Raw genomic sequence first — 13,329 nt, forward strand, 5'->3', positions numbered from 1 at the left:
TAGATAAATGGATACCTTTTCGGTGGGCAACTTAACGGGGACATGAAAGGAACCCCCAATTGGGCGTCCCCTGGGCAACAGTGATGTCACAGGCTGATCCGTTAACCACAGAAGTGCTCTGGGGCTTCCAACATGAAAGTAGAGTATAACAATGAAAATACTGAAGAGGATTTTTGAAGAATGGAGTCAGAAATCAGTAGCCATAATATTGGCAATGTCAGTAATGTTGTCTGCTTCTGTCAAAAAGTTGTTATTGAAGAAATGTCAAATGTAGAACAAATTTTATCTAACAAGATAGAAATAGTATCGAAAGTGGACTTACAACTGATGAGCCAGGAGAATGATTTAGAAAATTATTTTCATTGGAACCACACACAAAAAAAAAACTGGCTGAGGTTTTAAAATTTAAAAGGGAAATACAATGATACACCCAAGAGAGGATATATTTTTCCTATTGGATTCATAGAAGAGGCTTGTTAAAACCTTGAAGAACTCTGTACAATGGGATAAAGAATAAATTAAGAAAAATAAAATCCTATGACAATTTTTAATGAACTAAAGATTAAGATTTTTTGAAGTAAAAGGAAGGAATGTAAAATTAGTTTACTTGATCACTTTTTATTATTATATATATTCTTATCTTTCTTCCCTTTTTTCTTGTACTTTTTATTCCATTCTGTTCCCATCCCTTTCTTTAAGTTTAGTTTGTATTATGTTATTATTATAATCAAAAATTTACACACATAGCTTAATAAATCAGTTTCTTAATATGCATTTCAATACTGGTAAATGGCCTTTTCTCCAGTACAGGAGATGGAGAATCCACCAATGGGTTTTCACTGTCTGCCTGCTCTTGAGACCAAGTAGCCAAACTTGACACGCCCCCTCTTGCTAGGAGATCCAGTCTTGACTTGGTCTCAAGCTCTTGAAGACACGTCAGGGTTGGCTCTCTCAGCAGATTAGCAGGTAGTAAACCATTGGTGAATTCTCCCTTTAATAGTAATATCCCTCAATATAATTTAATAATCCTCACAGTCTGGGAATCATTTCCTACAGTTCCCTGCGGCTCTGGGCTCAGCGCTGCCTTAAATCGGAGGCTTTTGAACTGCAGGATGTGGGGGGGGGGAAGACAATTGCCTTTGATTCCTTCCGTTTTCCTCAGGGCTCTGGGGGAAAGGAATTTTTGTTTTTTTGTGAGCAGCTCACAAACTGCCTTAGGTGAGATTGTCACCTCCCCTCTTAGGACCCAGGGAACAGCGTTCCCACCTCAGATTGATTCTATTTTACTTCCCAGACCTCCGGAGTCGTTTGGGACGCTGCGGCCACTATTTTGGCTGCCGTTTGAGGCAGCAAAATTTAAAACGACTCCCAAGGCTCCGTTTTTTCCTTTCCCATGATCGGAGACAAATTGGAGCATTTTCCCACAGCCAGTGCACTAGCTTCTGCCAGGACCTTCCCAACGTTGGGGAAACTTCCCCTGTGTGATCACAGTAGTTGTTTTTGACGGCAGAGCAAGTTGTGGCTGCCATTTTGTTTTCGCTAAAACAACGAAGAGTAAAAACTTTTCCTGGCATACCTAGGCTGTTTAATCTTCCTCCGTGATTTAAGTGTTTCTACCTTCTGGGTCTTTGGTCCCTAGTCAGGTCACACAGCCTAGAGTCTCTAATTTCCACCCCAAATTCTGACGGCCGCCATTTTGAATGCCAAAAAAATAAAATAAATAAAATAATAAAATAAAATAAAATAATAAAATAAAATAAAATAATAAAATAAAATAATAAAATAAAATAAAATAAAATAATAAATAAAATAAAGTAAAATAAAATAATAAATAAATAAATAAATAAATAAATAAATAAATAAAAATAAAATAAAATAAAATAAAATAAAATAAAATAAAATAAAATTTAGACCTCATCAGGCCAGAGCCTTATAGTCACAAAGGCCTGAGTGATTTTTGAGGGAAGTTTTGTTTCGTAATATTATACACTAAATTAATCAAGCTTCTATTGATCCTCATCTTTCCTTGCCTGGCCTGTATTCAGGCCCTCTTCGCCCTTCATTGGGCCATCTGGTGCACTTTGACTGGCCACCTAAGGCCTCCGGGCGGAGCCCAGAGCGGGTCCCCAACCGTGCCTTCGGCATCAGCTGCCATTGCTGTGACCAAGCCCAGATAGAGTTGCCTTTTTGGTCAGGTGGTCAGGAGAGCAGTCTTCGTTGCTTGCTCCAATTTCGCTTCCGCCAACTGCTTGCCTGCCAGAGCATTTGCCACATAGCTTAATAAATCAGTTTCTTAATATGCATTTCAATACTGGTAAATGGCCTTTTCAAGGACTGGCAACATTATTTGATAACACATAAAACAATGAAAGTCAATAATGCCCTTGGCAATATTTTAGTACTGCTAATATATCCTGGTGTATCTAATCAGCTACTCGTGTCTTCATTAGAGCATCGTGGTCCCCCATCAGGAGCAAACTCCGCCAGACAAAGTCCAATTGTGCAGCATCGAGTTCTTGGACCAGTTCCAGCTTCTTCTGTGTCTACTGACAGGTACAAACTTCATTTTTAGACCACAAATAAATATGGAAATTAAACTATATACCTAACTTCTTTTTTGCAAAGACAGCAGGGGAACAGAACTTTTCAGTTGTTCGGATTTTCTAATTTTCTAGTTAGAATGCAGTAGAACTTTTCCCTCATATTGCGAAGAAAAATATTTCTATGATGTTTTTCTTACCTGATGTGTATGTATATTTTTTAAAAACAATAGTCTGCATTTATCCTCTTTTGGCATTTCTCTATTAATTTCCTTGTCATGATGTATCTGATGAAGCAAACTACAAAAGCTTTTGCAGTAATAAATTTATCATTAATATACCACAAGATTGTTTTTATTTCAAGCCAGTAGTAATAAGTAATGGATCAGAGACTTCAAACTGCAGATTTATTTAAATGAATGCCAAAGAGAAAAAATCCTCTGGAAGAGGAAAATGAACAAAATAAAACTGATAAAAGATTAAAGAGCTTCTGTGAGAAGTTATAATTATTCATGGTGTAAAAATGGAAGTTTTAAATGAATATCTTCCTTCTGACATGTAGCTCTAATAATCTCAGAAAAAATTACTTGATTAGATACTTCATTCAATCTTAATATGGCCCAGATTAGTGATAGTTATTGATATAATATTCAGTTTTATCAAAAAAATTCTGCAATTTTTTGAAGTTGGAAATAATGCATCTATTGTGTACAACTTTCCCTAAATTTATTCTTTTTGGTATTGAAATATTTATAAAATGCAGGTGTTTTAATATGTCCATTAAAAATAATGGAAATTTATCATAGCTTTGTGCAAATTTCACAAACGTTGGACATTCATTTTTGAGAGAAAATGATAAACATTCACAGAATTCATACATTACAAATACATAAGAATTACTTCAGGGCATTGCAGATTGTTTTAGTAAACTATGGCATTTTAAACTGAAAGATAATTGGTGGCACATTTCTTTTTTAATCCTAGTATTAATAGTTTCATTCAAAATATAGTTTGTACTCTGATAGGAAATGGACTAATGGGAAATCAGTATTTCCTCTTAGGAAATTGTGGTGCATTCTGGCCAGTCCTTTCAATTTCAAAATTTATTCTTTAGTGTTATGAATTAGAGTTCAAAGTTAATTCAAAGTATTTGAATAGGAAATACAAGAAATGAAATCTGCACAAGAATATCTACGGCCCGTTTAATTTTGTATATGGAGAATATGTTTTTATGGCTGAACTTTGGAACCTGGCTTATATTTGGTAAATTCCTTTAGGAATTCATTCTAATCTTCCTTTAGGGAGAACTCAACAGAGGCCCTTGTAATGATCCATATGCTTCCTTATACTTCAGGGGTGCTACAGAAGCTGATAGTGGAAAAGAACAATGCAACAATTACAAGCACTTCTCATTAACTGAAGTTGTTGGGTCTTTTGGAGGGAGCACACATTCTCAGGTATATAAATATAGCTATTAAACTTTTTTGTGTTATATGGGAGCTGAACTCTTCTGCTAATAATAGATAGGAAGGACGTTATGTTAATCACTTGCACATTGGATACTCGGTGGAATATTCCCGATATTGTAGGAAGGTTCATTAAATATCTTTGCGCATCTAGCATGAAAGACTGAATTTAGGACATTATTATTTAGTCATTCAGTTGCTTTTGACTTTTTCAGTTCTTCTGGTAAATATGATTTTGCCAGAATTGAGAGATCAGCCATGTGTGTTTGTGTGTGTGTGTGTGTGTACTGACTCCTTTTGTTAATCATAATGTCTACTCTATTTCTTCTATGATTTTCTTGTCCACTATAGAAGATCTGATGCTCTTCTAATATGAAGTCACTCATTCCATTTCAAGTCATTGATTCTCAGAATGTCAATATTTAATCTTGGCATTTCCATGTTTGAAACTAAAGATTGCTTTAGTTAAATTATTTTGTAGCATCACACTTTTTGCTCCTGGTCAGAACAGCATCTGATATGCTTTTTAGTTTACTAGATACCTTCCAAGGGGGTCATCTTCCAACATTGTCCTGCTTATGAATATCTGTTTTTCTTGGCAGAATATTTGAATAATTTACCATTTCCTTCTTCAATTAATCATATTTAGCTTACCCCTAATCTGTGACCTGCCTATGATGAGTGATTTTTCTGGGAGAATACACTTTCAGCACTATAAGTTATAGTGTCCTTGGGAGGCAAAAGCCTTCACCCCTATGGTGAATTAGTTCTTGAAGATGGGATTCTATTTTGTTAGTATTTCTAATAAGGTATATATTGGAAATTTAAAAGGATATCAGCAAAATATATAGAGAACATGCCTCAAGATAATCCTGAAATTCTGTTAATGATTTTAATGAGAAAAATTGATACCTTGGTAGATGGGTCCCATGGAATTTGATCACTACAAATCAGTCTAGATGCTTACGTCACTTTATTTTATACCTAACATTATGTCCCCATTTTCATTTTGTTATGTATTGAAATTTTAATGTGGAAAAAATGAGTGCCATTATCTCCCACTAATTATCAGTATTCTAAATGTCTGTGTGTAACAAAGAAAAAAAAGGAATAAGATGTTATCAAAGACATTAGCCAGGATTTTTGAACTGAATTTTTGGCTCATGCTTCAGTTATGGAAAAGCATAAAAGGCTAGATTTATAACCTTTTGGAACAGCAAGTGATAGCTTTCTAAAATTTACAGAGTCATGCTGGCGCAGTGGTTAGAATGCAGTATTGCAGGCTAACTGTGTTCACTGCCAGGAGTTTGATTCTGACCAAGATTGACTCAGCTTTCCATCCTTCTGAGGTTGGTAAAATAAGGACCCAGATTGTTGGGAGCAATAGGCTGACTCTTGTATTGTAAACTGCTTAGAGAGGGCTGTAAAGCACTGTGAAGCGGTATATAAGTCTTAAGTGCTATTGCTATTGCTACAGGGAAAGTAGAATTTACATGTGGAATTAGTACAGGTATTATTAAAATGTCAAACATAGCAAATATCATTACATTAATAATTGAATAAAATTTCTTTGAATTTCAGAAATTGTTTTTTTTTTTCTAAAAAAGAGTTGAAAGTCTTTCCCAATATAATTTTAAATTGCATAATCTTTTATTTGCACAGAATCCTGGATGTTATCCAGTAGAACTGGAGAGAGGTCCTCGAGGCTTTGGATTTAGCCTTCGTGGAGGAAAAGAATATAACATGGGGCTATTTATTCTTCGACTTGCTGAGGAAGGGTCTGCCATTAAAGATGGGAGAATTCATGTAAGTATGTATTAGCCCTAGCTGGATAGGTCGCCTATTGTTTTTAAAAGCTAATTTAATATTAATTTGATATTTTAAAATATATTTCCATATATAAGTATTGATACTATTATCTGCCATTATCATTAAATGTGAATTTATAGTTATTTTCACACAAACTTTTGTACGTATACTCATGTTTACTGTAACCCAGCTTTGGAAATAGGTGGAGGAAATTCTTGAGACAGAAATATTTAAATGAACTAACTCTGCTCATGAAAATTCAATTATATTTTTTGTGAAAAGATACTATCTAACAAAATGCAAATTATGCAAATTCACTGGAACATAGTCACCATTTTAAAACATCTGCTCTAATATGGAAGGAAAAGTGTGGCAGTAACCAAATTCAAGGATTACATTGGAGTTTTGTCCAGATCTCTTATGTTCAGTCCATATAATAAGAGTATTTAAGAGTGTACATGCTTAATCGAGGGTACCCCCACATTGGAACAAAAGTAGTGCATTAAGCAGAAATCCTGTTTTCTGGAAACTCTTTTCTTTCTCGTAGAATTCATTGCAGTAGCTAAACTAGATGCTCCTGTGTACAGATCTTAGATCTGCTAATGCCATTGCAAATAATTGGTTAGTCATCTTTCTTAGGAATGTGGTTCGTATTTTCTTGGCCCATGTGGTATTCACATTTTTTGGGGTTCATATAATGATCAGACATAGTGCAGTGGTACTTCAGTATTCATTGTTAATTAGTTCCAAGAGGTACGATGAGTACCAAAAGCCATGAGTATCAAACAGGTTTTTCCCATAAGGAATAATGTAGTGAGGCATAAGGCAGTTGACAGTGACAAATTCTAGTTTGATACAAAATTTTTGTTATCAAAATGCGTTGATTATCAAATTTGATGAGTTTCAAAGCAGTTGAAACCACTGTATAGACAAGAACCATAATACATCAAACATGAGTGCTAACATGTTCTTTTTCTTGTTTTGTAAGAGCATATCAGCATCAGAACCTTCATGTTAAGTTTGCAATCACTTAAGCATCCTTAGCTAAAGAAATAGAAATTACTGATAGGAAAATAAATAGTATTTAATGTGATAGTTCCCAGACTGAGGATTACTTTTCAAGTTTGTAAACTCAATAGTTAGAAGTACTGCAAGTCTGATTTTTCACTTTTTCTCCGCTGAGCTGTAGAGCTGAGCAGTAGAAGCTTAGTTTCACATTTTAACATTTAATTCTTGTTTCACACATAGTGGATAATGTTTTACAGAGAGAAAATAGAGCCTGAGAATAAGTATCAGGAGCTGAGATTTAACTACCCTTTTAGACCCCACTAATTCATATTTCAGTTGGATACAATCATCTCCCCACTGCTGCTTTCCAAAGTTTTTTTTCTCTTTCTAGAATCCCATCTTTTCCGAATACTTCCCAAATTCTCTGATTACCATAATAAATGGGAAAAAGTGTGCATATTTCCTTCTATTATGTATTTATTCTAGCCATCTGGAATGTTACCCAGGCTTTCACATTAGTTTTTGTAAGTATATAGATTGCCATTTATACAATCTCTAAGTAATCTCCAACCTCATAAACTAGGTCATAGCTAGCCTATATAGCAGGGGTAGTCAACCTTGGCTCTTTTATGACTCGTGGACTTCAACTCTATATAGCCTACATCCACATAGAGAGAAGTAAGTAGAGGGGTACCACAAGGTTCCGTCTTAGGCCCAGCACTCTTCAATATCTTCATAAATGACTTAGATGAGGGAATTGAAGGGGAACTCATCAAATTTGCAGATGACACTAAACTGGCAGGAGTAGCCAACACCCCAGAAGACAACTCAGGATCCAAAAAGATCTTGACAAACTTGAACAATGGGCCCTATCCAACAAAATGAGTTTCAATGTGGAGAAAAGCAAAGTTTTACATTTAGGCAGGAAAAATCAAAGGTACAAGTACAGATTAGGTGAAACCTGACTCAAAAACAATAACTGTGAGAGGGACCTCGGAGTCCAATGGACGATCACTTGACAATGTGCAGCAGCAGCCAAAAAAGCTAATACAATCCTGGGTTGTATAAAGAGAGACATAGAATCAAGATCCCGTGAGGTATTAGTACCACTTTATAAAATCCTAGTAAGATCACACCTGGAATACTGCAGCTAATTTTGGTCACCATACTACAAAAAAGATATTGAGAGTTTGGAAAAAGTTCAGAGAAGAGCAACTAAGATGATCAAAGGCCGGGAGACTAAAACATTTGAAAAACGGCGGCAGGACTTGGGTTTAGCTAGTCTAAAGAAAAGAAGAAATAGGGGAGACATGATAGCAGTATTCCAGTATTTGAGGGGCTGCCACAAAGAAGAGGGGGTCATGTTATTCACTAAAGCACCAGAGGGTAGGACAAGAAACAATGGTTGGAAACTAATCAAAGAGAGAAGCGACCTGGAATTAAGGAGAAACTTCCTGACAGTGAGGACAATTAATCAGTGGAACAGCTTGCCTTCAGAAATCGTGGGCGCTCCATCACTGGAGATTTTTAACAAGATGCTAGACAGTCATTTGTCTTAGATGGTATAGGTTCTCCTGGTTGAGCAGGGGGCTGGACTAGAATACCTCCAAGGTCCCTTCCAGCTCTATTCTGTTCTGTTCTGTTCTATTCTATTCTATTCTCGCCTTTCAGTAGCCTTATGACAATTCATAAAGCTTGAATCTTTTTGAATTAACTGGAGAGTAACTGAGTGGTCCTTGCTGGGGATCAAGGTTTTATTAAAAATAAGTATTGTTGTGGATTACTCTAAATTTGTGATAATGTCAATATTATTAACTGGGTTTCAATTAAATATAACATAATGTAGAATTTTTAAGTATAAACAAATGCTAACAAGGAAAATACGTTTTACAACTTAATGAAGGTACTTTTCTCCTCAGGTTGGTGACCAGATTGTTGAAATCAATGGTGAACCAACACAAGGAATTACCCATACTCGAGCCATTGAATTGATTCAGTCTGGAGGAAATAAAGTTCTTCTCCTTTTGCGACCAGGGACTGGATTAATACCAGACCATGGTACGGTGGGAACCCACTATTGAATGTATGAGCTACAGCTGATATATTCAGCACAGTACAGATGTATTTATTGATAATTTTGAATAACTAGATGTTCAGACTCTAGAAAATTATAAATGTCCTATTTAAATATTTACTTACAAGTTGGAATTCCCCTTGTAGCTACTGTTTTCCAGAGAGCTTACACTGACAGCTAAAATAATTCAACAATAATAAAAATTAAAATTGTGCAGTGTAAATTTATTGCAGCACCCAGCTTGATGAATATTTCAGAAATATCTTGAATGAGTATAGATCACAATAAGAATGTAAGAGCACAGGAAAGTAAGGGTGCCTACAAGACCATAGTACAGGGATAAAGATGCTACTTGAGGAAAGGATGCAATAATTGGAATACTGCCACTGAAGATGCCCTCCTGTCAGAAGCCATCTATCCCACTTCACTTAGCAAGGGGCTTAAAAGTTTATCTCAATTCCAGAAGTATATGTAGGAGGTGAACTTTGATTTTAAATCTTCATTTAAAATTTATTTATTTAATGAATTTATTTGCTACCCATCTTATATCAAAATGACTCTGAGTGGCTTACATCTTTCCACTTTAAAAGCATTCAAAGCTGTGTTAGATACCTGGTATTTTAAGGAAAAGGATAATATGAGCTTCTCAACATACAGGTTATGTGTCAGATAGCTTCCCCATTGCTGATGCAGGAAAGCATATACATATAGCTAGAAAACACATTCTATTGTGTCTTCTCTCTGCTTATTACACCAGATAAAAAGCTAATGGACTGTCTCTTCTCTCTTTTCCCTGCTTTGTATGCTTTATTTGACCAATTAGACTTTTTAAATGTATATATTAAAAAGAGCAAAACCACCCTATACTAATCTTAAGATTTCTCCAAATCAGATTTTTGTTAACCTGGTGTCTTCCAGGTGCGTTGGAGATAGAGACACCATCTCTAGTGAAAATTCTTAATCAATATACCGATACTGGTAGGGAATTCAAGGACTTGTAGTGTCCAATGGATGTAGAAAGCCTGAATTGTGGTAGGCTATCCTAAAATCTTTTGATGGGATACTGAATTTGGAAATATCCAAGTCAGCTGAGATAATCTCTTTCATATTCTTACACTCTGCTTGTAAATTATATATTTCTTTTACTCTTTGCTGTGATTTTTGGTATATAGTCCTGGGCTTTTTCTCTTCCTCCCTCAGGTTTGGCTCCTTCCAGCTTGTGTTCCTACGTGAAAACTGAGCAGCATTAAAGCTTTCAGGGCTTTCTTTGGTCTTTCCTTAAACTTGGTAAATCAGCATGTATTGTGATTAGCCACTTTTTATTTGTTTTGAATAATAGTTTTTCACTCAGCTAGTTTACATTTGACATGAGTTGTGATAAGTGTAGGCCACAAGTAATATAGAGGAATCAATTTTAGAAACCCTCAATTCCACATATTAGTACATTATCCAAGGACTAGAAATGACACAGGCCACTTGCTATAACAATCACTTTTTCCATCCTAGCACACACATATTGTTGATGTATCTTTGATTAAAGTTCCTACATACTTCGGCATCATTGTTATATTTTGTCTCCTTTTTGACAGTCTTATTTTTTGAAAACCTGAAAATGAAATTTTAACTCTGGTACATAAATGAGAGGCAATTTCTCCCCTCCCTCAACATGAAAAATTGATGAAGAAGAGAACTAAGTATCTAGTGGTCATCCTTTACATAGCCAAGCTGTTTAATTTAGTCAGGATTTGTGCCCTATTGGTTATATTTGGGATTTGATTGGCCCTACATGATTGCAGTTCTTAGAATAAAAGATCTGTAATCCACAGTGCTACAAAATGGAAATCAGTGGTAAATAAATTAAAACTGAGTTAATAGATAAGAAGAACAAAATAGATATTCTGAGAATAAAACTATCTGCAAGAGAAAAAAAATAGTGTTTTAATTGTCATACAGAAAAAGTATAACTGAAATTGACTAAAAGAAAGTGTATGTAGTTTCAGAGATTTTCTGTTGCAGGAGAAAGAATTGAGACATAGAAACCAGGTTTCTAGAAGGAATACTTATCCTGTATTATAGGTTACCATAATATGTTTTATTATACATTATATTATACATTGGAAATTAAATTTTCTCATAACATACTTAAATATATTGGTTTTTATAGTATAAGTTGTTTTTGCGTATTTCAATCATTACAATTGGAAGGGTTTTAGATATAGATAATACCTTTTTACTGTTTTGCTCTTATGCATTATTTTTTATTTTGATGTAGGTGGTCTGGGTAATTTTAATCCAGTATCCTCAAGTGTAACACATGGTGAACAGACGTCACTTCCCTCATCATCACATTCTGCTTTCACATCTGAAGCATCTTATTTGCCAGAATCAGAAGCTCTAATGAAATGTCAGATGTCTGAGAAACTAGAAAAACTGAAGAATACTGTGCCTGAAAAGAAAAGCACTTTAATGGAAAACCATTTGGAGATAAAGAAAACAGTTTGTCCACAAAGGCAAGTGAACAACTGGGACCACAGTTTCATTCCGGATAATAAAATGATGCACAGTACTGCACAATTAGCATCGGGCAATGCAGCCAGTAAAAGCCGATCAGCTAGTCCCCAGAAGTTGAGCAATAGTCCTTCCAGAGCTCCTAATCAACTTCCATTCAATACATCTAAGAAAAGTGAAACTAAACATCTAGCTGAGAATTGCTTAGACCACTTACAGAGTCCAAAAAGAAATGAAAGTGGTAATCTGGGAATCTTTGAGAATGCTGATATAGAGAAAATCTTGGCCAAGGAGAAAAGAGATCAGTCTGTCAGTCCCCAAAAATATCCAAAGAGAGAAAGAAGCAGAGAAAAACTTAAGCTAGACTTTCAAAACAAAACAGCTGCTAATGATATAAGTTCTAGTAGGCTGCTAAAAACTGAAAAGGTAAAATTAGGAGTCACAAACGAAATAACAAAGCCAAATTTATCTACAAAGAACTCAAAATGTCCTTCAGAGATACAGTATGCCAAGGTAGGAGAGCAGTTTCTCTCACTTTCTAAGACTAATCAGCCTGGAAAGAAAATCTTGGAAGATGAGAATATGAAAAGTTCTAAGCAATTTCAGAAGTCAGGTCTTCCTGATGATTCACTAATTTCTGTGGATAAAAACTCTAGACTTGAAGCTGATGAGCCTCTTTTCCTGAACAAATTTACAGATAACTTGGAGCTATCTGATAAAACCAAAGACGATGGAATCTCCAAATCTGAGAGTTCTCCGGTAAAGAAAACAATAGTTCCTGGACCTTGGAAAGTACCAAGTACAAGTCAAGTCACAAAAGCAATGGGTCTGACTAACAAACGGGTTTGAATGACCAACTTTTTTAAGAACATATTTTAATCAGGTTTTTAAATGTAGTCATAAACTTTTCCCCAGAAAACTCATATTTTTTTTAGACACTGTGATTGACAGAATGGAAAGTACATTTGATTTGATCTTTTATTAGGCTGCATGAAGGACCTTTTTGGATTGCTTATGAGAAACTCTTCAAAAGCTGTTGTCTTTTGTCTCCTTTGAAGATGGTGTCCTGCTGCTCCTGATGTTGCACTGCTAAGATTTTCTGATAGTATTGTATGTTAATGAACATTATTTAATGCCTATTAGTGGATCATAACTCACTACTTGTTCTTGTGCCAAGTTATCTACTGTAGCCCATTGAATCTTTTCCTGCATTTTCCACTGCCACAGAAAAGGGTTTTCTTTAAAATGGGTGTTTACTCAGGCATGCTGCATGTTTACATAAGGAATACTTCTAAGTTCTCACAGCTAAAGGAAAGGCAGGGTGGGTGTGATTTTCTTGACTCTGGGGAGTCAGAAAGTTAACATACACTCAGTTGCCTTTTTTACAAGTCTTTTCTTTCTTTCCCAAACTTCTCAATCTGCAAAATAACTGTAAAAAGGATAGTAGCCCTTTATCAATAAATATGTGACAGCTTACTATTTTATTCTATAGTGATTTTAATATTTTATCTGTGATACAAATTAAATCTTAGAATTGGGCAGTTTGGAAATCACATTTGATGAAATGAGATTATGAGAGCAAACATTTCAGGAGCATAATCAAATTATTTCCTGATACTTGTTATAACACGTTAACATTAGAAATTAAATGTGCAATTAAATGTTTCTTAGATTTCTGTCTGCTATTCAAATGAATTTCCACCTACTGTTGGTTGTTTTTTGGGTTAATGCTGGCTAAATACTTGAACATTTGTTGCCTTGCTCAAACATTTTAAAATCTTAAATCCCAACAAGCAAAATAAATCAGAACTTACCCACCAAAGTAAAATTCTTAAGTATTGTCCTTGTGCCTATTAACAGAAGCCTATTACACTGGCTTCCAAGTTTGTATATAAAAGTACCTCCAAATTTAAAATGTCTCTAT

General features: G+C 35.1%; 1 protein-coding gene across 1 annotated transcript in view; it reads left to right on the forward strand.

The window, feature by feature from the left end:
* MAGI3 (membrane associated guanylate kinase, WW and PDZ domain containing 3) overlaps positions 1-10,204 on the forward strand; it is a 97,112-nt gene extending 86,908 nt beyond the window's left edge. Inside the window, exons 17-21 of the mRNA XM_015819938.1 lie at positions 2,451-2,553; positions 3,895-3,997; positions 5,669-5,812; positions 8,743-8,881; positions 10,098-10,204. Coding sequence (XP_015675424.1) covers positions 2,451-2,553; positions 3,895-3,997; positions 5,669-5,812; positions 8,743-8,881; positions 10,098-10,147 — 539 coding nt within the window. The 3' untranslated portion in view covers positions 10,148-10,204. The remainder of the gene's footprint in view (positions 1-2,450; positions 2,554-3,894; positions 3,998-5,668; positions 5,813-8,742; positions 8,882-10,097) is intronic.
* The last annotated feature ends 3,125 nt before the right edge of the window (positions 10,205-13,329 follow it).

Source organism: Protobothrops mucrosquamatus, unplaced genomic scaffold, assembly GCF_001527695.2.
Source record: "Protobothrops mucrosquamatus isolate PMUCROS unplaced genomic scaffold, P.Mucros_1.0 scaffold1021, whole genome shotgun sequence".
NCBI classification, from domain to species: domain Eukaryota; kingdom Metazoa; phylum Chordata; class Lepidosauria; order Squamata; family Viperidae; genus Protobothrops; species Protobothrops mucrosquamatus.